General features: G+C 44.1%; 1 protein-coding gene across 5 annotated transcripts in view; it reads right to left on the bottom strand.

Annotated features, from left to right (window-relative positions):
- Positions 1 to 19,216, bottom strand: part of HECW1 (HECT, C2 and WW domain containing E3 ubiquitin protein ligase 1) — a 254,102-nt gene extending 234,886 nt beyond the window's left edge. For 4 of the 5 annotated variants that reach the window (XM_066190748.1, XM_066190729.1, XM_066190720.1 and 1 more), the window contains exon 1: positions 19,026 to 19,216. In XM_066190748.1, coding sequence (XP_066046845.1) covers positions 19,026 to 19,055 — 30 coding nt within the window. In that variant the 5' untranslated portion in view covers positions 19,056 to 19,216. The remainder of the gene's footprint in view (positions 1 to 19,025) is intronic. The other variant, XM_066190711.1, reaches the window with a different exon arrangement.
- Positions 19,217 to 22,226: the final 3,010 nt, after the last annotated feature.

Here is a 22,226-nt window from a genome sequence, read left to right on the forward strand (position 1 = left end):
AGCTAAAGTTCATTCAGGCTGGATTCAGCAGTTATTCCTGGTTCTACATGACTGACTGGTGCAGACCTGGATGAATTCCATGTGCTAGTCCTGCTACATCTCTGAGTGGATGACAAGAAAGAGTCAACATATTAAATCTGTAGACCAAACGGAACAAAGAAAGACCACAAGTGTGGGGGACAGGATTCAAATCCAGTATTATTGGGGCAAAGTGTAAAAAATGGAAAAAGCAGGAAAGAAGCACAGCTGTACACATTGCATAAATACAGAAAGGAGAACTTCAAGCCAGGTGTTGTGATTTAACCCCACTGTGCAAGCTCTGTGCAGCCACTCCATCACTCCCCCCTCAGTGGGATCAGGGAGAGAATCAGAAGAGTAAAAGCTAGAAAACTCATGGGTTAAAATAAAGACAAGTTTAACAGAGAAAGTGGAAATCACACTCACAAGCAGAGCAAAGAAATTAATTCACTGTTTCCCTTGGGCATGCTGGTGTTCAGCCATCACAAGAGCAGGGCCTGTCCCATCAGGCAGGAGAATTACTTGGGAAGACAAATGCCATGACACTGGAAGTCCACCCCTTCTTTCCTCTTTCCCCAGCTTTACATACTGAGCATGATGCCATATAGTATGGGATATTCCTGTACTCGGTTGGGGTCAGCTGTCCTGGCTGTATTCCTTTCCGACTCCTTGTGCACATCCAGTGTCCTGATGGTGGGGGTGGTACAAGAAGCAGAAAAGGCCTTGAGGCTGTGCAGGCCTTGCCCAGGAGTAAACGAAACATCTCTGTATTATCAACACTGTTTTCACCACAAATCCAAAATACAGCCCCATGCCAGCTAGTATGAAAAAAATTAACTCCACCCCAGCCAAAACCAGCACACCAGTAAGAGTACACAGAGAGAATCCATTGGTGAGAGGGGATGACAATCTGAACGGGAGTCGGAGTCAAGCCATTGAGCACAAGGCAAACAAGCAGGCTGGAGCACATTAACATGACTGTGCCCCACAGAACACAGGGACTTGTCCTTCCACTCTACTGAGCATCAGCAAAGCTTCAGCTGCAGCACTATATCCTCGCCTGGATGCAGCATTTGAAGAAACAAATGAGCCAACTGAAGCAGGTCAAAAGAGCCACAGGAAAGAGCAAAATTCAGCAAAACACAACCCATAAAGGTATACATATAACTGGGATTAGCTAGCAAAAATGTGGAATAAAGATGGAAGAACAGAGCAGGAAGAACAGTGCAAGTAACACCATTCAGTATTTAAGATGCTTCTGTGAAGAAGAAAGAATACTTTTTCTTGTGCCCACAGTGGGTGGGGCTGATAACACCACAGAAAGAGTCAACTTAGACATATGAAAAACTTCCTAACAATTAAAAGAGCAGAACAGGTATCATATTGTAAATGCAGGGAAAATGAAGCAGCTCTTTAAAATTGCTGTTACTTTGAAGTAAAAGGCAGTGGGAGAGGTACTGTATCTGTAAGCAAAATTTTTCATCCTCTTCCATAAGGGATAGCTTGGAAATGGTCACTACTCCATTTTATCAAGTAGCTACTTTAAACATCACTTCTAACTATTAAATGAATAAAGGCCAGTTAAAATGACTGCTTGTCATGAGAATCTTCTTTCTTGCTACTAAAGAATTACACGTGGCAACGGAACAATTGAATATGGCAATGTACTTTTTTTTTCAGCTGGCATTTTCTATTATTTCCATACTTTTAGTAAGACACAACAAGATATGACAGTTGCTCCAATTTCTTGTCAAATTCTCTTTGTATTTTCATCTGCAATAAATGACAAATGGGGCAAAAGCAATTACAGGTACTCTCCTCACCATATGATGAGGGGGAGAAAAATTGCATACACAAGTGATCCATTAGTTTAATGCAAAAGACATTATGGAAGCAGCAGTCACTCAAGAGCAAAGGGATAAGTGATGTTCTCACAAGCTATTATGCTAATGGTGAGAGCAAGGGAATGCCTCTGTAATTGCCAGAGACCAGGCTGAGAGAGACCTCTGGGGATTCAGACAGTGCACAGGGCAAAGGAAAAACTGCTCAGCCCTGGCAGAGGGATGACTGCTGGCTTACAAAATCACATGTGTTATTACAGACATCAGACTCATCCTTGAAGCCTTCACTTGTTAAATGTCAGTCCCTGGGTTGTTCAAGACCCCATGAGTCAAATGTATTTCAAAAGCATTGCCTAGGGGAGTAAAGGATCAAGTGTTAAGTTCCCTATATTCCCTCCTTCTCAGTTCATTTGCTATTTCCAGTTTCCCAATTCAATCCTCATCTGCGAATCCAGAGACAACCCTCATCTGTAGAGGCAAGAGCAGAACATGGATGCACTCTTCCCAATGCATAACTCTGAGCTCTACAAAATCTGGTCACACAAAGGGAAGAAATGAACCACTTCCTTTTATGCCTCTAGTAGAACTGGCCCAAGAGATAGACCTTTTGCTGCTTCCTTAAAGTCTGCCATCCCACATATGCCTTCACCCCTTGGCTGACCTTCTGCCAACCAGTTCACTGCCCTTCCATCTCCAGGGTTTAGCCAGTGCCGAACCGATTGTGGACAGCACACATGAAAAATTAACCACATTGATTTAAAGCAACACAAATCTGCTGAAGCCTCAGGAACTTACCCACTATGCTGCAGGCACAACTCCACAGGAGGCTGGCATGGCTGATGCCCTGCTCTCTTTTAGCCAGTGAATGTTAGGAATGGTATCTCTGAACTGCAGGGGACTCATTAGTATGAAGTCTATGTGAGGTGTAGCAGAGACACACATGGCCACACGCCTCGACCAGCCCTGATTCCCAGAACCAGGGAGCCACTCCACAGACTCGATGTGCCCCCTGCAGTGCTGACCTTCATTAATCAGGTAGTTAAATACTGCTTTCAGACACTTCGTTGTGCTTCATATCTCACAGGCCTGGTACACTGCACAAGCTCCTACCGATGGGCACACATTGCTAACAAATGTCTCCCTCATCTGTTGGCTTTTTGGCAGTCCACAATGGGTCACTCTTGATGCAATTTCATTTCCTTAATTAAATCTTCCCTGAGGCATCATCACAGAGTGTTATTTCCTTTGCTTATTTAATATTTCAGAATAGAGACAGTATCACCCTGCTTTCATGGGGCAGAAAGTTTCTCCCTTGATTAACCCCCAGAGATGACAGGATTTTTCTTTTTAAGTAACATTCACGTTTGTTAAATAAACAACATGTAAAAGGCCATATAACAAGGCTTGGGAGAATATAAGGGGAAAAGTGAAGCATAGCCAAGTCAAGTCAAAATCACCCCAAATAAATACAAAACCCCCTGTAGTTTCTTGCTCTCTCAGACTTGCAGAGTTTGTTTGCAACGGCGCAGAAAGATCCCCAAATCCAACCACCTTTTAGTAAGAGCAGTACTTTGGGGAAGTTAATGAAAACCAAGGCTTTTCCTAATGTTTGTAGTATCTGTAGCCACAGGGTCAAGTTAAAAAAAAAAATTTCAGCTTTCCAGCAGTACAACTCCAACCTACACACACTGAAAATCATGAACTCTGTAAGCACTCTGATCTCAGAGGAGAAAGTCTCCATATGAAAAGCCTTGAAAATTCCTCCATTGGCAGGAAGTCCAACTCCTGAGTTTTCAACATTTGTAGACAGAATTATTGTCTGGATATGCAATTACCCTTTGCACTTTCCAGAAGTACATTGCTCTACATAGTTATGTGCAGGTGATTATGAATCAACCATTACTGCTTGTGACACCTTCCACTGAACATAATGACAGTCAGCCCCTCTGTTAAAGCAAAGCTAAGCCCTCCAGGGAGACAGACACAAACAATGTGAGCAACATACACTTCAAGGAAATGCTAATATGAACTCCCACAGAAATACTGACCCGAAATTCCGTACTTGTATTGACACAAACAACCCTATAGTAGATGTGAGATGAGATTTACATCATCCAGCTCTAGCTGTTTTGTTTAAATTTGCATTGAGGCTTCCTTGAGAGAGAGACCTAGGAAATTGCAACTTATCTTAAAATAGAGAATGGTTCATCCCAAGCCCCTCTCCCCACTACAAGGACCCCAGTTATTCCATTGGCACAAAAGGGCTCAATTCTAGACAGCTAAAGTAAAGTGAGATTTTTTAATACAGCACTGGGAGAAAGATCCCCAGAACTGCCACCAAAATCAACAGGAATCCCCAGTACCCTCTAAGAGCCACAATGATCCCAATAAGCAACTTGTGTATGAAAATCCCAAGCAGAACTTAAGGTCTTCTGCATTTTGGAAGATTTAAATATTTCACCTACTAATAAGGCAAAGCCAAAAACGTCAGAAGCAACTGTCTCACAAATGGCCACTATCAGACACAATTCTGTGAAACACAAGGTATAGCACTGAGCAGGGAGGGAATCCTCCCTGTACACCCAAACCCCTACAACATCACACAGATAAGATGAACATGCAGCAGTGGTTCACAAATATTATTGCAATGTACATTTTGTAGCAGCAAAGGGAAGGATCTGAAGGAAGAAAGTAACAAACTACTCAGGCAGTCTCTTACCACTGGCTCAATGAGTAGAGAAAGCAGCTTCAAGTGAACTGCCAGACAATGTTGCAAAAACAAAGTACTTAAGTCATGTTAATTATCTAGCAAAAGAAGAGGGAGAGGGCACAAGAACGTGTATTTAAGAATATGCAATATTTAGCAGATCCACAAAGATAAGATTAATAGAAAAAAAAAATTGACCTGGGATTCAAATAAAACAGAACAGAGGAGAAAAATACCCTTACAGCACCGTTTTAACTTGCAGAAAGCTGATGACATTAAGATTACCATATAAAAGGAGAAAAATTACCAAATCATGGACAAAGATTTCTGTCAAAAGATAAACAGAAAATTACATTCCACAATAATTCAAGAACAGAGGTAAATTTGGTCTAATTTTAAAAAAATCAAATACTACAACTAAGTTGCTGATCAAAATATTGGTGGTGGGAGGAGACAAGGGAGAGAACCCTGTCACATACTAGAAACTGGATTGTATCCAAATGAGACAGCAGTGGAACAGGACCACACAAGATACCCAGAGCTACAACAAAAGATGCAAAGCTGTGCATTATGGGGCTGGAATTAGAAGACAGTCTGGGATTTAATGCAAAAAGAGTATCCGAAAAATAAGAGTGCACAGTATAACAGTGACAAACTAGGAGCAGGATGGTATGAAGGTACCAAAGATGAAGGCAGAGAAGAATATTAAGAGAAGATTCAGGGAAGGATAAAAGACAGCTGAGGGATGATATGAGGTTCACATGCTCATGGGAGCGGAGAGACGGGAGAGACGGGAGAGACGGGAGAGACGGGAGAGACGGAAGAGACGGGAGAGACGGGAGAGACGGGAGAGACGGGAGAGACGGGAGAGACGGGAGAGATGGGAGAGGGGTCATGAAGAGAAAGCAGTAGGAATCAGGTTCACAACATCCTAAAGGAAGTGATTCTTAATGCAACAGCTAGTTGAGCTGTGAAATTAATTTTCAAATACAATGGAGGTACTGATAGGTTCAAAGAAAAGCAAAGGAGATTTCATGGAGCAGATCTCTTTTGAAAGGTAATAAATCCACGGAAACACAAGCAGTTAAAAACGTTTCTGAGCAGCAAATGACTGGGGTAAGGTTAAAGAAATAATATAGAAAAATGGTTTTTCTCACAGCAGACAAATATATCTGCAAAACACCATCTCCACTGCTTTTGTAAGTCTAGACCAAAGATTTTTACCCTTAGGCCTTCACATCTGTTCACAGTCCACCAAGGTGACAACTGTCACAAACACTTTAAGCCAGCTAAAACTGACATTCCACAAGGAGAAACACCTTGCCTTCCTCCCACTTCTTATTTCCAGTCTTTGCTGGGTGTTTACTTGCATTGCCATAAGCCTTCACAGCACACCCAAGCAGACCTCACTCTGGGTTAAAAGGACACAGCATAAAATAACTGGTTACTTCTAAGCTGGGTCACTTCCTTGATACAGCTCTCCATGCAGGCACACAAATACATGTCCTGACACAAGAGAATACTAACATGCAGAAAAGAGTGGCTAGAGAAGCAGAAGGATGCACTGGTATTATTTAGCATGGAGAAGAAAAGGCTTAAAGGAGATCTTATCAATGTGCATAAATTGCTGGTGGGACGAACTGAGGCAGACTGAGCAAGGCTCCTCTCGGTGGTGACCAGTGATAGGACCAGAGGCAATGGGCACAGACTGAAATACAGAAAATACAGAAAAAAAAATTGACAAATAAAGAAAAAAGCCCCAAACAACTGTGAGACCTGAAGAATGCAGGATATATAGATAACTGGATGGCAAATTTGACGTAACATTCCTATGGGATATCACATCGCTGCTAGAAGAGCATTTAGTACCTGAAAATTTCGGATCAATAAACTGAAAATGGCAAAGTATTTGTGGCAGAGCATGACAAGGATTTCTCAAAGATTCCATTTTTGTCCATGGACAGCATAACATCTCTAAGGAAAGGGAAAGAACTTTTCAAAATATTTTTTCTACATATATACTTGGCTACCTGTACTCAGCCTAGAAAAAGACTAAGCACAGTGATAAAGGTTCTGCTAATTTGCTTTTGCTTCATCTGTCAACAGATTAAAAGTTTGACACCTCCAAGTTCTGTCCAGCTAATAGTGTACTTCAAGATTAGTTCTGACTCCTGCTGTGTGAGTACCTAGACCATGGAACCAGTGGCACAGCAGAGATGCACCCTCCAATCTGCCATCCAGCAGAAGAGGTGCCAGGCCAGGGGAAGACTGAAAGATAATTGTGCAACACAAGATGCAAGGTAAGTGCTAGCAAACAAGCACAAGAAATTTGTTAACTAAACAGAATCAGAAGTAATCTCAGGATATTAAAAAAATCCATTAACTCTCTTTTTCTTCATCTGAGGAGATGACAAACTACTGTTGAGCAGCATGCTCTGAACCAGGAACTGCTCAACTGTCAAACAAATGCACTGTCACACTAAAGAAGTGCCTTTTCCACATTCATGTTTTGCCAGACTAAACAGCTGGAGGATTGTCTTCAACATACCAGAGCAACCCACAAAGCAAAGAGAGAAGGTCTTGGAAGGAATAAGACAAATCACCACGAAAGTGTAAGACTTTAATTGAAGCTATCATTTTTCTGTCCACTGCACTAATGACTGGTTTGACTGCCACAAGAGAAGTGAAGCCAAAATGGGATATTTGTCTCCTCAATGAGGACCACTTTCAAACAATCTGGTGAGAGAGTTTGGCTTTGATATACCCTAAGACAGCCCCACTGTGTCAAAATACAGGCCATTTTGCAAACAAAAGTAAGAAGGTCCTGATACCACTGAAACCAGTAGAGCCCAAACAGTAGCACTATACTTAGTTTGCACCAGATGCTTGACAGCCCAAACACAGGCTCAAACAGCCATAAAAAGATGTTTGTGAGGTGAAAGGAAGTAGAGATATTAGAAGTAAAAAAATTGCTCCCAGCAGTGTCAGGAGGTTAAAAAAGAGAAACTCACTAGCATAACATTTGAATCTAAACTGGGAAAATTTGGAACAGGGATCCTGTTCAAGGTGACCTTGTCAAGCCAAAAAGCAACTGTGTATGTTTGGGGGATGGGTTTCCCTCACTGATGTGTTTTTGTTTTCCAGTGCCCAAGCATTAGAAAACTGCAAACTGAGAAATCTATGTGGTCTCTGTCCCACATAAATATGCAGTGAATATTTCCGCAGTTATTTTAAGACTTCATGGGCCAAATGCATCCCTAGTGCAAGATCAGTGACTTAAATGAACTTGGTGTCAGCAGAGAGATGGGCCCCAGGCTTCCATGAAGTAAATACAATAGTACAGTGCTTTAATGATGTGAGCTGGAGATGGGAGATAATTTTTAAGAAAGGCCTGTATGAAGAAATGGCAGAGTAGGTCAAGTCTCATTCTCTGCACAGTGGGAAATCTAAGCATTTTGAAGTTTTCCTAACAGCTGAAACATAACAACTACCACCTTGCCACACCTCCATGTCTGATCTCTCCCAAGATCATTGGGATCTGGATCTGATCATTAAACAAGGCTGCAGGGCTCCAGATCCTCTGAACAGTTGCCAGCTGCAGTACAAACACATTCTCATGAGGAACATTTTGATTCTGTTTAAAACAGCGTTTTTTTTGACAGAAAACTGTTCCACAGGCAAATTTTCATGCAGCTTCCCTCCTTAATATTCCTCTCCTCCTCCTCCTCCCACACATGCATGCTCCAGAACAACTTCAAGAAGATAATTATACTCCACATTCACAGTGTGTTGGATTTGCTCCTGCCAGGTCACCTGTTTTCACTGGAAGTGATCGACTCCAAAAAGAGGAGTCATCAAAACAAGGGTGATGAAATGTCTACACATAAATGACATATATTCCCCAAAAATACCTGCAAATAAAAAAACATGGAGTTTTTGGGGGATGGAAGCATTTAAGAGGCTTGATAGCCTCAGGGTAGCTCATATGGTGACAAATTCAGCTCTTTACTCAAGCAGCTATCTATCAGAAAATGAGCACCATAATTATATCACCAGTCTTGATCAACAACTCATGACTTGCTTGTGATTTGTGGGGGTCTCTAGTTTCCAGCAAATAATCCACCAGCACTGCACAGATCTGAGTACTACTTGAATCTCCATCTCTTCCCTGTGACTCAGCATTCAGCAGGGCTGCCAAGGGCTGGTCCAGGCTCCTGAACCACACCTGAAGCTGGCCAAGCCCAGCAGGACAGCACTGCAGGGACATGAACTACAGCAAGAGGAGGAATATCAGAATTGGTTAGCAGTCTCTGAAAAAGTCTTCTCAATGCTAGCCCTCTCTGCTCTAAAACAGGACTATTTTTTTTTTCCTCCACAGCAATTACATTAAAATGGTTCATTATGCAGAAGACTTGCTACCTCCAGCCGATGCAGAATTTGCCTGCTGACTTAGGTTAAAAAAGTTTTATACCTCCTGCTTCCTTTAAAAAACGTGTGTGTGAGGAAACAAGCAAACAAACAAACAAAAAAAGTCCTTAAAAGCTCCTAGAAAGAGCAAACTTTTTCTATTCATTCATCATGAACTGCAGTTTTAACTATGTTCCTCTAATGAGAAATCCTCAGTTGGCAAGAAGTCCAACTGAGACCTCTGCAGCCACAGTCTCCCTCCCACTCCACCATCTATCAGAATCCACGAACAGAGAACCAAGGAAAGTGCTTATGGAAATACAATGGTTTTGGCTGAGTGGTGCACCTGGAATGCATTTCTCAGTAATTGCTCACCTTCATCTTCTCACTCAAACTTAGAGGTGAGATCAACAACTTTCTAGGCTCTGATCCAAGGCCCTCTGAGGTTACCACATATGATATGCAGCTTATCAAAGCTCTGACTGACTTACATCAGTATCCTATTACATGGGAATTCATATTTGAAGGCTTTCATATTCACCATTAGCACAAGGAAATGGTGAAGGAAAAAAACTACAAGGAAAAAAACTACAAGGAAAAAAACTACTGCATAAAACAAGCCAAATGAACATGCAAATTCCCACTGGACGCATCACTGAGGCATGAATAAAAACAGTTCAGAAGACTAAGACTGAACATAGATGATCAAAAGAATGGGACTTACAAAAAATTTAGGCATTGAAGTTGAAAATGATACTCACTGCTACTCAGTCCTGCTCTCAGCATAAGAGGATTCAGGAACCTCGTGTTCTGGTCCTGTGCATCACAGAAACACCAGTCTTGACAACCCACGTGCTACTCTGCATATTAAACACCAGAACCAGCTCTTGGTTGGCGCACATCAACTCCCCCTCTACCCATTAATGCAGAAATATGCTCCCTCTTGCTCTCTGGCTCAATGAATCTTCAAATGTCCCATGAAGAACATAACAACTTTGGCCAGATGTATGTAAAGCGTGTCCCATTCTCTCACACACTTAAGAGAAGCTCCCTGCCTGTTAGGACACATTCCTGGAAAGTTACAGATCCAGGTCCTAGACCTAAATCAGGCACAAGAGAAATAGCAACACCCTGCCTGGGGAGGGCAGCTCCTCCCTGAACACCACGCTTTACCCAACACACCAGTTCTGGAGTTCCTGCTTTTGAGGACCTGCCTTCCTTCAGGCACTGTTAACCAATTCTGTGCTTAATCCAGGGCACAATGACACTGAGGGGGTAGTGATGCAGCAAGCTACTTTTGCCTTCACTACACAGGGAATAAAGGCCCTGGGGATAGCAGAGAGCTGCACATAAACCAGTTGCATGTAGCCAACTCAGGATAATCTGTCATGCCTCTCTTTTTGGCACAGTACTGCATGAAACATGGCCAGAGTGTCCTGGATATAAGCTAGTAGGCTCACGCTATGCCGTGTACACTTAACAGGTTAGATCTTCATTTGCTTAAGACCCTCTTACCACTTTTCATTTCAGCATGTGGATGTCCCCTCTTGTGGTCCCACAAAGATTATTTGGATTAGCAATGCTGCATTTATGTCCTTTTTGGTCCAGGTAGCTAAAGCAGATGAACTGGGTTTTCAGTGAGTTATTAGAAGGCCATCAAGTAGACTGATCTCCTGTCCGTCTCTCAGACCTTTTGTGAGAAGGTCACTACGACCCTTCTTGAGCTGCCAGATAATTCGGTGTTAAATCAGACTCCTCCTTAAACACTCTATTCCACATGTTCCCCTTGCTGAGCCAGCTTGACAGCCCATCTCATGCAAACCCTGAGCCTACTACCACCACTTAGGCACCAGCTTTCCTAAGGTGCCATGTCTCCCTAAGGTCAGTGGGACTCCCTCAGCAGGAAACATCATGCATGCACACATAGCGCTGGCAGAATTAGGTTGGGAAAAAATAGGTCAAACCAGGCATATATTTAACTTGGAGACCAAACCTCAGAATTGTATTTTATCAACAAATAATTCATACACATGTGCACAAAATCCACATTTTATAACGATTATAAAATCATTCTTATATGATTAGGCAACCAAGGTTGCCTTACATAACTTGGCAACCAAGATATTTTACAGAAGCAGAGGCTCTACCAGAAACATTTCTATTCCCACTCCAAACAGAGGTTTAAACATACAACTTCTCACCCGCAGCCCTACATCATCCTTTTGCTGTAATCAAGCAACTTCTTTCTCTACTATTTTTTGGGAAGTTGTTACTTATTTCCAACCAGAGCCTTAGACATTTTTAAGGGTTTTTTTCAAAGATGGTGATGGTGCAGGGTTGAAACACGCCTGCAGGGAGCCTGGCCTGAGCCACTACCCCTATTCCAAACTTCCAAAAGTCACCTTTGCAGACAGGGGAAAGGAGGCATAAGGGCAGCCTGCCTCTTTCTAGAAGTTCTGCAGCAACTTCCCAGGGCTTCTGATGATCTTTCAAGAGGGATAAGACAATACAGCTGACGTGTCAAAAAAAAATACCATGTGGCTCCAACAAGAAAGTCAAGCAGCTGCTCCTTAGATTCCTTTTCTAGAAGACACTGTCTTCTTCCACTCTACTGTAGAATCCACCTCTAGACAAACCTCAGTAACTCAATTGGCAAGTTGAACATACAGAGGCACCCAGAACACTTTACCACACATTTGCTACACTTTCACTGCATTTCTTGCTTGTGATTTTGTTTCACACCCTAAACTTTTTCATTCCCTGCCCAGCAACAGTAAAACCTAACTTGCAAATTGCCCAAAGCACTTCATGATAAGCAAGTGCCCTCTCTGCACCAGGCAAAAGACAGCAATATTTAAGGACTCAGAGACTTACAATTAGGTGATACATGTTTTTAATTAAATGCCCTAATATAATTGCTCAAATACACATACTAAAGGTTTTAGCCTACATCATGTTATTGGGTATGGAGAATTAGTCTGAGTTATTAAACATGTTTTATTTGTCTGAAAGATAAAATTGCATGACCAATGCTATCTGTGCAGCAAACTGCATTGCAAAGAACAGTACTTTGGAATCACTTGGTTCTTAAGCAGGGGGAAGACTGAAGAGGGAGAACAGACTACCAAAGAGAATGAAAACACATATGCAGAGAGGGATTCTTTGAGAATCTGCAAAGAGGACACTTTGAGAGTGACAGTTCTGAGGAACATGAAAGAATAAGGCAAAGTCAAATTTCAAGAGTGGGTGGTGTTCTACACCAGGATGCAGTTTCCTGACCAACATAAGAACTGCTGCCTTTAGTCAGGTGAGAAATCTTATTCTTAATGGGAGCTTTGTTCACATAAAAACTGGGTAATTTCACACACAAAGTAAAATCCTTTAGGAACATTAAGAAGTGGAAACAAAAAGGAAGGTAAATCAGGTAGCCAGACTCTTATAAACCACCAAAGTGTTCGCTCTTGGAAAGGGTTCTACCACAGAACCATGTGTTTCTCTACTGAAATCATGTTCCAGCCTAAGAAGTGGAGAATAAAATACAGTTCAGCTCATTAGTCCTTAATACCTGGTCTGGGCAGTAACTTCTATGGCTGTTTCTGCTTTAGCCTGCTGCTGGAGTAACGAGAAAGAAATGTCAGTGCTTCACACTGGCACAGGACGCAGCTAGCTTTCCTATGACACTGTTCTGTTAAAAAAAAGTTTAAAAAAAATCACCAGAAGCCTTGCAACACTGCCTTTCATCAAGAAAAGTTTCAAATAACTCCAGAAGGAGCATTGCTCATTCTTAAACCAAACTCAATACCACTCTATCTCATCATTGTGACTTATCTGTGACTCAGGGTCCGCATGTACTGTTTCTGAATCATGACCTCACATCGGCTACCCCTTGAGACCATGGTGTAGTCAAATTAGGCAACTTAGGAGTTCATTGAAAGACCTCATTCCTTATCTCTACACAGCTTTCACGGGCCTATAACCAAGGATGGGAGACAACCTAATGGCTACTGGGCATTTCATGAGCCTCGAACAGCATCATCTTGGAAATGTGTGTTCTGACTCCAAGATTAAATATTTCATCTCCTTACTGCACTTTTCACGGTTAAGCATGTGGCAACTTAACTTTGCAATTTAAATCAAGATGTGCCTTCAGAGCGTAAATCTGGTATTTTCTTTGTCTTCTTTAAGGCAACCACGCAGTCACACACAAAACATACCTCATTGAATAAAAGTGTATATTTTTTTTTTTTAATTAAGAATCTTAGGGCCTCTCACATGGCTTTTTTTTAACACATCATTAAAGACAACTGACAAATAACCCAATACTTGATGGATGTCCTCCATTAAATTGTGAGCTCTAAATTTAAATTTTCCTGAGGCTGCATTAAGACCTTGGAATAAGGCAGTATCTCCTACTTTAATGACACTATCAGTCTCAAAAGGGCCCAGATTTCAAGAGAAAAGCAGCAAGTTGCCCATCTAGGAACATAAGATGATCACATTCAGCCCAGTAGTTTGTCAAGCACTTGTAAGAGTGCCTGGATGCCCAGACAGGTAACCCCACACACCTGAGTTGTTGCATCCAGCTGGAAGGACTCCAGTTCAAACAGTTCAGGAGGTGCTTTATAACGGGCATACAGTTCACATGCAAAGCTAGATTATCCCCAACTTCACGGCTTCTTACCTAGATTAGCGAAGTCTGTACAGCACGTAATGTACATGCTGCCAACAACACAGACTTTAGCAGGATAGTTTGTTTTGGGGATGAAGAAAAGCCAGGGCAACTCCTAAGATCCAGAGAGCAGCTCCTTGACCGATCTCTGCTCCATACAACCAGCACTCTGGCACTTCACCAGCACACAGCAAATAAGAACTTGTTTGACCATCTCATCAAGAATTTCCACAACCCCCCCCCCCCCGCCCCTTGCTCTCCTTCTAGCCTTGGGAAAAGCAGACAGTTTCCTGTTCCACCTCTTTTGCTTACACATGTTTCAGAGAGTTATTCCTAACCAATCCTCCTCTCTGTATAGAGTGAGTAACACAACATCAGATCTTCTCCAGCTTGCAGGATGCGATCCTAAATTTTACATGGAGATGTGTGAAAGCATTTTGTTAGCACCAAAAGTACAGCAGGCTCCTGCTCCCTTTAAAAAAGCCAGGCCTGTGTGCTGAGCCACACATTTCAGGACCTGAGCAACCTGATTTGGTAATTGAAGGTGCACATGGCATACATTTTTTCCAGTGAAATGGAAAAATTAATTATACCACATGACATATTTCAGTCCTGGTGTTCAAGGGTTCATTAACAAAACTACTTTAAAAGGTGCTATTAGAAACAAATGCCTAACATCACAGACTTCCCAGATGATTCCTGCTATGGAGACGGATGACAAATCACTCTGTCAGTTAACTCGAAATTCCATATTGACTACATTGAAGTAATTAGCCATTTATTTTTAGAGCACGCTCCATTTTAAACATAAGTGATTCAGTCCAAGAGATATTCTATACTCCAATGCTATTTAATGGGTTAACCACTCTCAGTTTAAATGGATTTTGATTTGGGGAGAAATACTTGCCTTTTTGTTTTTGCCTCTAGACATTGGTTGGGAATTTTAATTCAGGCTTGAAACCAAATAAATGTTGGTGTTCTACAAGCATCTGCAGAGGAATATAAAAATATCTGGAAAGTGTGAAAGAGTGAGCCTGTTTTGCTAAATGCATAAAATGAAACCTCAGCGTTGGTCTCAATAATAGGCTTCCTGGCTGCTGTGCACACGCTCTCTCCCACAGACCTTCTGCTCTGCAGCAAGGGAACGAACGCTGTCTGCACTGCTGTGTCCTCAGAGAGCTTTGCAATACAATGGAGCTCAGCGATTCCCTGGGGAAGCCGGCGCTGATCACCGACTTCGATATTTCAAACACAAGCACCAGGGCTTCCCCCTGTTCTAAGATCTCAAAGAAACGGCTTGCCATATCACTCCACCCCAGCTCCCAAGCCATCTCACAGTTTATCTGCATCATAGGCAATGTTCTGGACAAAAGGATGAGGAGCTGGGATCAAGCTACGGCCGTTTGAACTCATGGGAAAAGAGGGTGAGATTGTAAGTGCAAAGCGGGGGTAAGGAGAGTCCTTAGGAGCTGACAGTGGTTTTTGTTTTTGCTGCCACTGGAGGGAGAGGACAAATGGTACTGCAGCAAGGGAACCCCACTTCAGGCTCACCTGCTGCTCTGCTTCAACCCAGCTCCTCCCTGTTGCAAAATCAAAAGCAGTCCATAGCCAGCCCCTTGGCCCCAGCAGTCTGCTGCCTGGGACAACAGCCCATTTCATCTGTAGTTTGGACCGGTCTTTCTAGTCCATTTTCCACAAACATCTGAGATTGAGGACACCATCTTGCCAAGGGACAGCCCCAGCACCTCCTAAGGAGCCCTGCCCAAAGAACCTAAACTTCCTACTTCAGAGCTAACGACGGGATACCCTAGCCAGACACAGCTGATCAAAAAAGGCCAAGACTGACTCACAAGCCCACACAGCTGCCTAGCCACCATTCATTAGCTGTAAGGAAAATGACGCTGGGCTCCCTGCATCAAAGAACCCTGCCATTTCTTCTTCATTAATTCTAAGCATCTTGCTGGCCTCAAATCTCAGCTCGAAAAAAAACCAACTAAAATAGGTGGCATCTTATCTTGGCCTTTGCTACGGCCTGCACTTTTATTTTTTTCTGAGTTGCATGACCTCCACCCTTCTGACATTCCAGTAAAAAACAAAGTACTGCTGTGTTTTAGGACAAATACATAAGCTCTAGTCTGTTTTAAACTTTATTAGAATTAATGGTCATGATATCTAAGGCCAATAGAAATACACTTCTAAGGAATTAAACCTGCAGTATTTGCCATTCAGCCACTGCAGAATGACAACAGCACATGAAATGTCACAGGAGAAATGGGTAAAAAAAGACTTAAACAGAAGCAAAACTGACTCATCTCCTTATTGCCAAAACTGAGAAAGCCGTTGAGTGTAAATAAACAACAGACATCCTGAAGAAAAGGGGGCGTCACAATTCCCTTTCCTGCTAATAGGCAGATACACAAACCCGTGTGGGCAGGATCATCCTCCAGCTACTGCAAGCCAATATGAGGGAAACGGCCAACGCTACAGCAACATTTCCAGCAGCACAGGTGCCACTGGAGGCAAGGGAGCAACTGAGGTGATGCTGACTCCCAGTGCAATGATGGTTCATAGCTGTATCTGCTGGAAAGCCATGGCAGCTGCAGGCATGATTCACTCATGTAAGCCACACATACATATCGAGACCCAGCTGAACTGTTTAGGGCACTCTTCACAAAGCCGTAACTTTGGCTTAGGCAGGCAAGCACCCCGTCTACACAACAGGAGCCACTTTTTTAAAGCTTGAGTTCTCCTCCCTGTCTCTGGAGGCCCACAAAGACCATGATCTATATATACATGGTGAAGCCAGGCTTTGTGGGTACCCCTAACTTTGGAGGAAACTACATAGGGAAAGACACAGGACAATAGAAATATTTAGAAAGATCAAAAGTTATAATGAAGACAAACTACGTTCACTAGCAAAATCTATCATCACAAACTAAGATATTTTGGAATAATTGCTTTTTTTAGTTACTAAAAGCCCTTCTGTTTGAACTTTGCAACTGGTGTAGAAATGAGGAGGCTGTTTTGCTGGGTATTTTTTACAAGCATCCTTCAGAGGTGAAACCACAGGGGCAGCCTTAATGCCTGTATCCACAAGGCAGATCCACCAGCTTTAAAACACAGGCAATCTATCCTTACTGTTAGAACTGTTCCTGGCTCAACATCAACTGTTCAACACCATCACTCTCACAATTTGAATCCTCCCCACAATACCACAGCCGCATCTTTTGCAGTATTTCAAAAGGCAGCTAATAAGCTAAATTTCGCTCTCACTATTTTTCTAAGTCACTGCACTGTTTGTAAGAAGACTGTTCAAAAGGAGAGAAGGAGAAGGATTTAACGCTATCTTGAATGAACACTACTTAGCATCCAACACAGCATGTGCAAAACTCCACGAAGCTTCACAGGGATTATCTCACAATGGCAAAGGATGCGAGATCACATGCCATGTACATGAAACACAAAGCCACTGAAAAAATAAAATACTTGTTGGGAAAGGTGAGATAGAATGTACTTAAAATACTGCGCATATGGATTTGGGACGAATTCTTTGAGACGTTCTGAGCATGTGTACGCAGCTTGCTTTCAAATAAATCACCATCATGTTCAGATATTGATAGTTCCTGATAAAGTCACTGAGTGGATCAGTTCATGCTCTGGCCTGCTCTGGTTTCAAATGAGTAAGCTGATTGATACTAAAAGTTTAGGAGTCTAAAGCTCAGGTCACATTAAGTCAGAAACACATCAACGATAGTATCACACAAGTGACAAAACATAATATCCACCCTTAACTCCCATGCTGCTCGCTTCTTACAAATGCTGGCCATCTGACCAACCACCCTTTGTTCTGAGCTGACTCCCTGCTCACCCTCCTGAAACAAAACAAGTAAACAGACCCCACATTTCCACTGTAAGAACACACACTCTTTTCCTCTGTACTAAACTGAGACTGCATTGACAGGATGAGTAGTGTGGGTTGACTAAGCGTGTGCTGCCTTTTACATCTACTTCTGGTTCCAGCATGAAAATCAACATTGCACCTGTGTTGTCCAAACTGGGTGTGCACTTCAGAGACAGACAGAAAAGAAGCAGAGAGCAGCCAGGATACATACCCTACTTCACTTCTTCACAAAACACACGTACTACACAGAGAAATGATAATCCCTTCTTACTGGAAAATCCAAATTTTCAAAATGAATCCCCAAGCCAAAATGAATTACTGTAATAACTGCAATCCTCACATGAGCACTAATCAGAAAGGCACAGCCGACCACCTGCTATGTGCCACCACTGGCACAGCAGCACCCTGCCCCTAATTGATGCCCTGTTCAGACAGGGCGAGGTGCCCCACAGAACGCGACAATGGTGCTGGTAAACAGAGGGACAGGAGCACAGCCTGACTGACTGTTGTACAGTCTCACTACGCACTTCTGCTGAGTGCAGCATAAAGAAAAAAAAAAAAAGGCACTACTGCAGCTCCAAACAGCAGGATGCAAAAATCTAAACCCAGACCAAGTAATTTCTTCTGCAACAACAGAGAAACACACGGGAAACGATGCTAGAGAGAAAGAACAAAATGAATTGTACTGCTCATGTCAGTACAAACCCATTATCTAGGCAAGCTGCAAAATGAGAAACGCGGCATTTGACAATGCTACAGGCTAGGGCAATGTTCTTAACATTCTTATAAGGTTTTTTTTTTATTTAATTGCAAAAAAAAAAAAAAAAATGCAGTTACATAATAACACAAGGTAATAACCAAAATATGAAGTCACAAGATCGGCTTACAGGAACAGAGCACCAGGGGGAAAGAAGCAGTTCGTGCTTTAAATTTTGCTGCATTGTCAGGGAGCCAAGAACCAAAACTGGGGGCTTCTGCTTTTACAAGGAATGGACATAACCACCAAAAATTCGGCACGGGACCCTTCATCACCACCTGCGTGCATCCACATCCCCAAATGATGTCAATCCCTGCCGGCACGTCGCTCATCATAATTCTACACTATTTGATCGCTAGTGGAATTCAGCCGACAGGCCGACGGCTCAGCCCGTAACCCACCGGGGCCCAGTGAGCTCCCCGGAGAGCGACCCCGGCACATCGCCCCCCGCCCAGGGCAGCGCTCACCGCACGGCCGGGGCTCCCATCCCGCACGGACCACCGAGGCACAAAGGCGGCACCGCGCAGCCGGGCACGGTGACAGCGCACACCCACGACCCGCCACCGCATCCCGCCGGCCGGGCGGGGGCTGCCCGCCCCGGGAAGGGCCTTTCCCAGAGCCGAGGCCGCTACCAGCCCCATCCCGCCACGCACTTCTCCGCCAGGAGCCGACGCCCCCCGCCCTACCACCCTCACCCGGGGCCGGGCGGCAGCAGCCCCTCGTACCTGGACAATGCCGGCCTGGGCACAGCTCATGCTCCCCCGGCTAGGGCAGGTCTCACATCCCACACGTGCCTGTCAGCCGGCAGGGAGGGAGGGCGGGCGGCGTGCCGGCGTGTCAGCCCCCGCCGAGCCGCACCATAGTCCAGCACCGGCTGATACGCCGCGCACCACCGTCGTGCTCCCTCCTCCTCTTCCTCCGCCCCGCCAGCCTCCTCCCACCTCGCGCCTGTCGCTGGGTATCGGCCCCTGGAGCCACCCACACGCCGCGGCGGGCGCCCGGCAGCGCCGCTCGGCCCGGCCCGCCCCTCAGAGTTCCTGCCGCCCGCCCGGCGCTGTCCCTGGCCGCCTGCCTGGGAAGCCCACTCTCCCGCTCCTCTCACATCATCCTCCCCCGCACCGCATCCCGGCTCTCCTCGGTTGTTCCCACGGGGACATCAGTGTACTCAAACCGGTTCATTACACTTCGGGCGTGGAGGAGGAAAAGATCAACGTGTTCTCCTCTTTGCCCCTTGAAGTCAGGGCTGCCGCCCTCACACCAACAGTTCTCCAGTGCCAGTTCCTCCGGGGTGATCATTACAGCTTTTTTTCGCCGCTCACCTGAACAGGAGCTTGGGCGGCACTACTGCTGTAGCAGCTGTCTCCTCCGCTAGGGAACATGCACCTTTCCAACCATCATCTCCAGCCTCTCCTCCTGGACAGGGGTTTATGACTTTAACCCCTGGACAAAGTAAGTCACAATACCACAGCTGTGAAAACAGCAAGTTTCAAAATGCAGTTCAGGATGGGGGCAAAGGTGCTCTACACTAATTTCTTCCACAGGTCTTGCAAACCGGTTCACTGAAAACAGACCACGAGCTGCTGGGACTGCAGGGAACAACAGCTTCCAGCAGCAACTTGCTGTGTCTGCATCCACTGGCCAAAAGGGCCGAAGAACAGCTCTTCTTGTCAGCTGGCAGAAGGAAAAGACAGAACAATCCCGCAGAGGCCCATTTACCCCCTCACCTCATTTTTCCAGATAAAAGGGGGTTTTTTTAAAAAGCACTTTTAAAAAACCATTCTGTTGGAGTGGATTCACACCCACCCACCGCTAAATAGATCAATTTTTCAAGACTCTTCTGGATCTTGATTTGTATTCCAAAGCAAAAATATGTTGATAAAAGCCACAAACGTGTCCAGTAAATTCACAGATGAAGCCAAGTTTGTTTCTAAAACCTTCTTTGCAATCTCCTCTCTTGCAAGTTTCTTTGGATCTAACACTTACTGTGCTTGGTATTGGTGCAAGAAATACTTATTTTAATTTGCTAATCAATTCACTCCAAAATACTTTAAGACACATTGTGGCCTCTGCTTTCCACTTGATCATCCCATTTTCTTTTTCAAAGAGGTTGTCCTGGGTTGAAGTATATTCTATCACCATCTTCATGAACTGTTGAAACCAGGTGAAGCAGTGCTCCCTGCCTCCTCCACTCTGGCTTATCTTCTGTTAATGGGCCATCAGCACCTTTGCTACACAGCTCACAGATAACCCCCTCCTGGACTACCTCCTGTTAATGGGCCCATCAGGCCTTATCGCATGACTCACCATCCCATTGTGGGATGCTCCGCCCAGAGGGAGAAACCAAGCATTCCAGCCTGGATATAAGCTGAGACTCTGAACACCAGAGGGGCGCTTACCCACTGGATTCCCAGAGGACCCGAGCTACCAGACCTTTCTACAGGATCACTGCTTCAGGAAGACCACCTCATCTGGACTGCTTCCATCACTACGCTCAGGTTGTATTCTGACTCTGTCAGTGGTCTTTTGTATTATTACATCGATTTTATTTTACTTTCTTTCTTTTTTTTTTTTTTTTCCTATTAAATTGTATCTCTGACTTGGAGCCTCTCATTTGTTTTGCCTTCAAACTACTACATTTTTGGCGCCCAACGTGGGGCACAAGGCACTGAGAAAAGTCAGAATTACAATTTTGTATTGAAGAAGACACCTGTTCACTATGATGCTCAACATGCTTACATGTGTCTTATATCTATCTCTCTATATTTTTCCACAACTGGGGTACTATCTGCCAGTCTTAATACTCCTGCGTAGACCAGGGTATGGTACTAAAATTGCTTTAGTAGTCTATTATGTTCATTGCTTGATAAACTCTGAGGCAATGAACATTATTCAGAATATACACCCACTTTTGTTTTCTTGTTCTGGTCTAGGATGCTACATCTGGGGCCTCAACAATCTCACCCAGCCCCTGTGGGGAGGGGTGAAGAATGATTTTTTCCAGCTTTTCAGGCATGACACAGCAGTTTTTGAAAATATGGAATACCCTCTGGATGCCAAGGACAGCATGATGTTGTTGTTAGTCCTGCTTTGTCTTCTCTGCACGGCCCGCACCATGCTTAGAATCAAAACACTACATGGTGTGATACAGCGTGTTCTGAAGGAAGAGGAAGAGGGAAAAAGAAGCAGAGCAACAATATCAGTGTCTACACAGAGTGTCACAGAGGTGAAAGGAACCAAAGGCAAGGCAACAGTGTCCTCATCTACACAGACCGTCACAGAGGAGAAAGAAGCCAAAACTGAGGCAACAGTGTCCACATCTATGCAGACTGTCACAGAGGAGAAAGGGACTAAGGGTGCCATCAGCATCTCCACACAAACCATCACCGAACCGGAACAGCCTAAACCAGTAGCCGTTGCCCCCGTTCAGAAGAAGAAATCAAGGACCAAATCAGTCCGCATAGTGACTGATGAGGGTGCAGCAGGACCTTCACAATCAGCAGAAGAGACAGAGCCAGAAATCATCACTCGCTCTCTATCTCTGGGTGAGCTGCGTGACCTGCGAAGGGAATTCACCCGCCAGACCAACGAGTCCATCCTGACCTGGCTGCTCCGCATCTGGGACGCTGCAGCCAATGACACCATTCTGGATGGAAGTGAGGCCAGGCAACTGGGATCGTTGTCCCGGGATGTGGTCATTGACCAGGGGATTGGGAAAAGCCAAGAACCTCTCAGCCTCTGGCGGCGACTGCTAACAAGTGTGAAGGATAGATACCTTTGTAAAGAAGACCTCCAAGTGCACCAAGGAAAATGGAACACAATAGAACAAGGTATCCGATGCCTGAGGGAATTGGCTGTGTTGGAAATCCTTTTTTCAGAAGATGAGAGATTTCCTAAAAACCCAGATGGTGTCCAGTGCACATCACCGA

Source organism: Chamaea fasciata, unplaced genomic scaffold, assembly GCF_029207755.1.
Source record: "Chamaea fasciata isolate MVZ Bird 193981 ecotype frontalis unplaced genomic scaffold, bChaFas1.0.hap1 SCAF_1, whole genome shotgun sequence".
Taxonomy (NCBI): domain Eukaryota; kingdom Metazoa; phylum Chordata; class Aves; order Passeriformes; family Sylviidae; genus Chamaea; species Chamaea fasciata.